Source organism: Onychostoma macrolepis, chromosome 17, assembly GCF_012432095.1.
Source record: "Onychostoma macrolepis isolate SWU-2019 chromosome 17, ASM1243209v1, whole genome shotgun sequence".
In the NCBI taxonomy this organism is placed as follows: domain Eukaryota; kingdom Metazoa; phylum Chordata; class Actinopteri; order Cypriniformes; family Cyprinidae; genus Onychostoma; species Onychostoma macrolepis.
The window spans coordinates 1,564,279-1,571,872 of NC_081171.1; the positions used below are offsets into that span (position 1 = coordinate 1,564,279).

The 7,594-nt window shown below is 41.1% G+C and overlaps 2 protein-coding genes across 2 annotated transcripts; both read left to right on the plus strand.

Moving 5' to 3' along the window:
* LOC131522652 (cytochrome P450 1B1-like) lies at positions 1-3,250 on the plus strand. The gene has a single exon (XM_058748273.1). The coding sequence runs from the start codon at positions 267-269 to the stop codon at positions 1,839-1,841; it is 1,575 nt and encodes a 524-aa protein (XP_058604256.1). The 5' UTR covers positions 1-266; the 3' UTR covers positions 1,842-3,250.
* Positions 3,251-4,210: 960 nt separating this feature from the next.
* Positions 4,211-6,469, plus strand: LOC131522653 (cytochrome P450 1B1). Its single transcript, XM_058748274.1, has one exon. It carries the CDS (start codon positions 4,392-4,394, stop codon positions 5,964-5,966), a length of 1,575 nt encoding a protein of 524 aa, XP_058604257.1. The 5' UTR covers positions 4,211-4,391; the 3' UTR covers positions 5,967-6,469.
* The last annotated feature ends 1,125 nt before the right edge of the window (positions 6,470-7,594 follow it).

Here is a 7,594-nt window from a genome sequence, read left to right on the forward strand (position 1 = left end):
TCCAACCAAGCAGCTCACAAAACCCTGTCAGCTTAACCTGGAAAATTAAAGAGAGTAGAAAACTCTAAATCAGTGCATGCAGATTAAATTAAAACATACCAAACTGGCAACTGAGAGAGTTAGTTTACATTAATTTTGCATTCAAAAAGAAGAAATAGATTAATTATTCTTTTAAATGGATGCTTATATTTCTCTCTCTATATAGCACTTAACGTGAACATTATTTGAACAGTATCTCATCAGAAGAATAAAAGTGCATCAGAAGAATGGCTCTGACTGAAGCTGAGTTTGAGAGCAGCAGCATCATGAAGGAATGGGGCGGACAGGTTCAGCCGGCTTTGATAGCATCCTTCATCATCCTCTTCTTCCTGGAGGCCTGTCTTTGGGTCAGAAATCTCACGATCAAGAAAAGGCTCCCAGGTCCGTTCGCCTGGCCCTTGGTGGGCAACGCCATGCAGCTGGGACAAATGCCACACATCACCTTCTCCAAGCTGGCGAAGAAGTATGGAAACGTCTACCAGATCCGACTCGGGCGAAGCGACATTGTGGTTCTGAACGGAGACGCAGCTATACGCAAGGCGCTCATTGAACACAGCACTGAATTTGCCGGGAGGCCGAACTTTGTGTCCTTTCAGATGATTTCCGGCGGTCGGAGCGTGGTGTTCAGCAGTTACAGCAAACAGTGGAAGGTGCATCGGAAAGTAGCGCAGACAACTTTGAGAGCATTCTCGTTGGCAAACACTCAAACCAAAAAGACATTCGAACAACACGTTGTGGGCGAAGCCATGGATCTGGTCCAGAAGTTTCTAAGGCTCAGTGCCGACGGGCGACACTTCAATCCTTCTAATGAATTCACCGTCGCAGCCGCAAACGTAATGTGCGCGCTTTGCTTTGGGAAACGCTACGGCCACGACGATCCCGAGTTCAGGACTCTTCTTAGAAGAGTGGATAAGTTTGGCGAAACCGTTGGTGCTGGAAGCCTGGTGGACGTCATGCCTTGGCTGCAGTCGTTTCCGAATCCAGTCCGAAGTGTTTATCGAAACTTCAAGCTACTTAATGAAGAGTTCTTTGCTTATGTGAAGGACAAAGTGGTGCAGCATAGAGACACGTACGACCCTGAGGTCACCCGTGACATGAGCGATGCAATCATTGGCGTAATTGAGCATGGGAAAGATAGCATGCTGACTAAAGACTTTGTTGAGTCTACAGTCACAGATTTAATCGGTGCAGGACAAGACACAGTGTCAACAGTCATGCAATGGATACTTCTGCTTTTAATCAAATACCCATCAATCCAAACCAAACTCCAAGAGCAGATTGATAAAGTAGTAGGTCGTGACAGACTCCCATCAATAGACGACAAGAGCAACCTGGCCTACCTGGATGCCTTCATCTACGAAACTATGCGCTACACCAGCTTCGTCCCCGTCACCATACCGCACTCCACCACCTCAGACGTCACCATCGAAGGTCTCCACATCCCCAAAGACACAGTGGTGTTCATCAACCAGTGGTCCGTCAATCACGACCCTCAAAAGTGGCAGGATCCTCACATCTTCAACCCGTCGAGATTCCTAGACGAGACCGGAGCTCTGGATAAAGACCTGACCAACAGCGTGATGATCTTCTCGACAGGTAAGAGAAGATGCATTGGTGATCAGATTGCCAAAGTGGAAGTTTTTCTGTTCTCTGCCATCCTTTTGCACCAGTACTCGTTTGAGAGCAACCCCTCTCAGGATCTCTCCATGGACTGCTCTTATGGTTTAACACTGAAGCCGCTCCATTACACAATCTCGGCGAAGCTCAGAGGAAAACTTTTTGGCTTGGTATCGCCGGCATGAGTATAAATAAATAACCAGCTTGCTATTGTGACTAAAGGCCAGCAGAGACTGAACATATTACAAATGTATTCCACATAATGAGTATTAGTAAAGCTGCACTGAATGCTGTTTAGTAATTGTATATCAATGAACTGATTCATTCACATCCATAGGATATGTTGTCAGGTAACTGAAGAGATTCTTCAGCTCTTCACAGTAATGTTTTAATTGCTTTATGTTTATAAAACACCATCTATGCTTCAAAATAATGTTAGAAGGACTGCAATATGAAACGTTTATGGTCCAATGCTAAGCTACTATCACTGTAGACATATCAATTATTATGTAATATTATGCAATTGTCTGTAGATCGTGTTGAGTCATGTTAATGGGCAGCAGCTGTTGGAGAACTTTTACTTCCTATGAGACTCAGATTTGGCATCGCAGTGCATTTAATTATGCTTGCATAAAACTGTATAACAATGTGATTATGTACTTCAGGTATTTTAAGTATTAGGCATTTTTAAGCATTTATTTATACCCATTATACAACTGTTTATACAAATTATATTCTTTATAAAAATGCATATAAATTTGAGATTCTTAAAAAAAGGTTACAAGGGTCATTTGTTAAAATAACAGTAGTTTTAGCGACATGCCAATTTGCAATCAATGCTTTGCTGAGTCTGTTCTATTGCTCAGAGAATCACCCAATGAAGTCTTTAGCATCATGCTGGATGAACTATCCGCTTCCTCATTGTGTCATTTTGAAGGTTCTCCCACATGCTCAAAGCAAATCCTCAAAATCATGTATAAAACCACCAGTATAAATCAAAGCTACTATCTCAAGTTGTACTCCTATATCACATTGCATTTATTATGATAAATGTTTACACTGAATGTTTTGCAAGCTCTGTAACTGAAGTGCATGTATTCAGAAATACAGCTTTTGAAGAAAAAAATATATATATTTTTTTTAATGTTCAGGTATTGTTTTAAATATGTGTTCTTTTTACTATTGGAAAATAAGCTACAAGAGGAATAAATAAAGTGTTGTTTTACAACCTGTGAAGATGCACTCCGTCTCTTTCTGTTTTGACCCTCAACATGATTCGCATTTTATAAGAAAATACATGCACATAAATACATTCTACACACAATCAAATATGAAAGTTTGAAAAAAAAAAATCACATCAGACTAAACCAGCTTGGCATCCAAATTTACTGTCTGAATGGTCTGCATCTGTCTTCACTTATATTGTCTCTATATATCCCTATTTGTTAGTTTTATGGCCAATATTTCTGTTTGCGTTCAGTTTCTGAGATATTTCTGTAAAGCCACATCTTTAAAGTCAAATTATCTTATTAAATTTATACAACAGTCATTATTCTAACTACAGCTCATGATAAATGCACTCTCATGGTACATATTTAACTCCATTGTTTGTATCTGTTCTTTTTCTGATGGATTAAAAAAAAAAACCTTTCACGAGTTTACAGACTGAATTCCTCAAGTGACTTGATTTCACTAGCATTCAGCTGGCATCACATTGTGGATTCCAAACAAAATGAAATCACACCAATTAGAGCAGACAAACAGAGCTCATATATGTTAGACAATGTATTCTGTAAAAAGTAAAACGACAGCATTTTTATGGTTTCATTCATTTTTCTCAGACATTTCAGCACTTTATGGTAAGACAAATAATAAAAAAGATCTCTTAAAAATATATAGAAAGCAACAGCCATCATTAAATGAAGGGCCACATCCATTTAGCCTATGTTATTCTCTTACTCTGTCATACACACAGATATAGTGCCACCAAAATGCATTTAAACAACTCAATAAAACAACATTTGAATGAATTATATAAACTATAAAAGCAAGCATCTGTAAGTACATTTCAAATGCTGCAGTGAGGAACATCTCACTCATGCTCACTTTTCTTCATCATGTTTGAAGTCTCAATGTGCTTTCTCCTCAAGTTCACACAAGTGTCTTAGCAGAGGAACCACATGTGTAAAGAAACAACTAAGATCCACTAACCACAAACAAATACAATGCTGACTAACTTCCAGTTCAACATTGCATCTATTTACAGTTTAAACATTAATGTACTGCAAAAATGCTCTTAATTCTTTCAAATAAATGAAACTATCTCATGCAATATGCACACTGATATGCACTTGTCTAAAGCGCTATGCATCTGTAGATGGCTCAAGAACATGTTGGGAGTCCAATATGTGTCCACGCATCTGCTGTCCGGCCGTAATGGGTGGAGAGTCAGAGAGAGTCAGGGGGAAAGAAAACGAACCTGTGGCCCAAACTCCTCCTACTCTAGAGATATATAACACAGTGTCAAGGCTGAAATCTGCATTCGTCTAAATTGGCCATCTCTGGATAGACACAGCAGCTCCGCAAACCCTGACCCGTCTTCCTGTAACCCCACAGCCAAAGAGGACCGAAACCAGCAGGGTTCTCAAATTCTTTCTTTCTCGCCATTCAAGATGGGGAGTTACTAAAACACTTGCAATTTATACAAAAACAAACCTTTAGAGCTTCAGAATACCATGGCGCTTTCAGACACAGAGTTCGGCATGAAGGGCAGTAGCATTCTTAAGGAATGGAGCGGACAAATCCAGCCGGCCCTCATTGCATCTTTCATCTTCCTATGCTGTCTGGAGGCTTGTTTCTGGGTCAGGAACCTTACTCTCAAAAAGAGGCTTCCAGGGCCCTTCGCTTGGCCGCTTGTGGGTAACGCCATGCAACTCGGCCAAATGCCCCACATCACCTTCTCCAAGTTGGCAAAGAGGTACGGAAACGTGTACCAGATTAGACTGGGCAGCAGTGACATAGTGGTTCTCAATGGAGAATCTGCCATACGCAAGGCGTTGCTTCAACACAGCACCGAGTTTGCAGGCAGACCGAACTTTGTGTCCTTCCAGTCGGTTTCCGGCGGGACGAGCATGACGTTCACCAGCTACAGCAAGCAATGGAAGAATCATCGGAAGATCGCACAGGCCACCATTCGTGCCTTCTCTTCTGCGAACAGCCAAACGAAAAAGTCCTTCGAGAAGCACATCGCAGCTGAAGCCGAGGAACTGATTGAAATGTTTTTGAGATTGAGTTCAAACAACCAATACTTCAATCCATCTCGTGAACTCACAGTCGCGGCTGCTAACATCATCTGCGCACTTTGTTTTGGGAAACGTTATGGACACGACGACCTAGAATTCAGGACTCTCTTGAGCAAAGTGAGCAAGTTTGGCGAAACCGTAGGAGCTGGAAGTTTGGTGGATGTCATGCCTTGGTTGCAAGCTTTTCCCAATCCTGTGAGGAGCGTTTTTCAGAGCTTCAAAGACCTCAACAACGACTTCTTCACGTTTGTCAAAGGTAAAGTGGTGGAGCACAGGCAAAGCTACGACCCTGAGGTCACAAGAGACATGAGTGATGCCTTTATTGGCGTGATTGATCATGCAGACACGGAGACGGGCTTGACCGAGGCTCATACTGAAGGTACGGTTTCTGATCTCATTGGAGCAGGTCTGGATACCGTCTCCACTGCATTGCACTGGATGCTGCTTCTACTGGTCAAACACCCATCAATCCAAACCAAACTCCAAGAGCAGATTGATAAAGTAGTAGGTCGTGACAGACTCCCATCAATTGAAGACAAGAGCAACCTGGCCTACCTGGATGCCTTCATCTACGAAACAATGCGTTACACCAGCTTCGTCCCCGTCACCATACCGCACTCCACCACCTCAGACGTCACCATCGAAGGTCTCCACATCCCCAAAGACACCGTGGTGTTCATCAATCAATGGTCCGTCAATCACGACCCTCAAAAGTGGCAGGATCCTCACATCTTCAACCCGTCGAGATTCCTAGACGAGACCGGAGCTCTGGATAAAGACCTGACCAACAGCGTGATGATCTTCTCTATCGGGAAGAGACGATGCATTGGTGATCAGATCGCAAAAGTGGAAGTTTTCCTGATCGCTGCCATGTTAATCCACCAACTAACTTTCGAGAACGACCCATCACAGGACTTGAGTTTAAACTGCTCGTATGGCTTAACACTGAAGCCATTTGGTTATAAAATCTCTGCCAAACCCAGAGGAAGCGTATTTAATGAAGAATAAATGAACGTGTGTGCTTTCAAACCGACTGTCTCTGATATATTACACTATGCAGAATAAGGTATGTACTTCATATTTAGCAACACTGAACTTCAGATTATAAATATAGTTCACTATATACAAGTGTAGATTAATGTATGACTAAATCTAAATGTTTTGAAATCAAAAGTAACCAAAGGAAAAGGGCCAAAAGGAATAAAAATTGTGTCAGCAGGGTTTTATATGTGAGAGATGTGTGCTTAAATCTATTTTAAAATGTGCTACTTTTAAAAATTCCCATATATATAAACCTCTGGTCATTAAAAGAGCAATTGCTTTAAGTAAATAAACAAAGGAAAAGCAAGATAAATGCCATGTTTAATATTGACTTAATCAAATGTTTAATTCTTCTGTTTGATCTACGAGTTTTCATAAGCCTGTAATTTTTAAAAAGATGTTGAAAAATGATTCATAAATGTGACTTAAAACTGTTTTTATCGATGTAAATAAAATGTATTTTAACAGTGTGTATTTCATTAAATTAAATATTTATATGCATGCTCACTAAGTTGCTCCAAACACAGTCACACTTTGCTGGCCACATCTGCTGGTTTGCTGTACAAAAGCACACACATATTAATAAAACGCTGCTTGTTGGTCATGTAAATTAGAGGTCTAAATGTATTTACTAATTTACTTTTCCGTAGCACCTTTTCACACACACGCATAAAAACGTGCAAAGCTGCTTTGTGGCCCACATGCGCGGCGGAGCAGCGGAGGGAGTCTCAGAGGGAGTCTTACATTTACACTAGTTAATTCATAGCAGACACACGCTGCTTTCCTCTCTCGCTTCCTGTCATGACACCGCAGCGCTCTGGAGGGGGGCCAGGGTGTTATGGGCCACGCAGGGTAGCCACAGTACATGCCCCTGATTTACTGCGAACCACACACGCAAACGCACACTCACGAGACATGTCTTTTTGATAAACCTCCCCATTGAAAAACGGTCGTTCTCCAGGATGCCCCCATCGTTGGCCTCTAAATTTGCTGAGGGTTCGGCTTTAAAAAAAAAAAAAACACAAATTGTACCATCAGACGTTTTCACCTCTGTTTTGACCTCACACACAGATGAGTGACTCTCACGGAAGGGTCATATTTCAACTCAAAATAAAGAGAAACATTTTGCATTACAATACTTTTTGTTTAAGCCAGTACAACAAATACTACAAAAAGTTTTGAGGTGAAATATGAGCTGGACACGTTTGACAAGTTTCATGAGAATCACTTTATGCAAACACACAGCAGATGATATGAAGCTAACAATTGTGTTGTTTTGGACAGATGCACATTTTAAAAAATGAAAACATTGATGGCTGCGTTTCAAACCATCAATCAAAGAAAACATCCTCCCTTCTCATCTGGACTCACATGCTCTGCAAACGGACATCTGAACTAACGAGACCCCGCAACAACACTAGATTATATAAATCTATCATATTCAAATTATTATAATTGCTACTGCATGTAATCTTTAAAGTATATGTGCATTACTTATGCACTTGCAGAGCCGAGCATCATTATTAATTCTCGAACAGAATGCACACAAACCTTACGGTGCTTAGAGAAAGCTCAAGAGAAAGAAATGTGTAAAA

What these genes read in the sequence shown, in the direction of transcription:
- LOC131522652 (XM_058748273.1), top strand. Translation starts at nt 267, where the DNA reads ATGGCTCTGACTGAAGCTGAGTTTGAGAGCAGCAGCATCATGAAGGAA.
- LOC131522653 (XM_058748274.1), top strand. Translation starts at nt 4,392, where the DNA reads ATGGCGCTTTCAGACACAGAGTTCGGCATGAAGGGCAGTAGCATTCTT.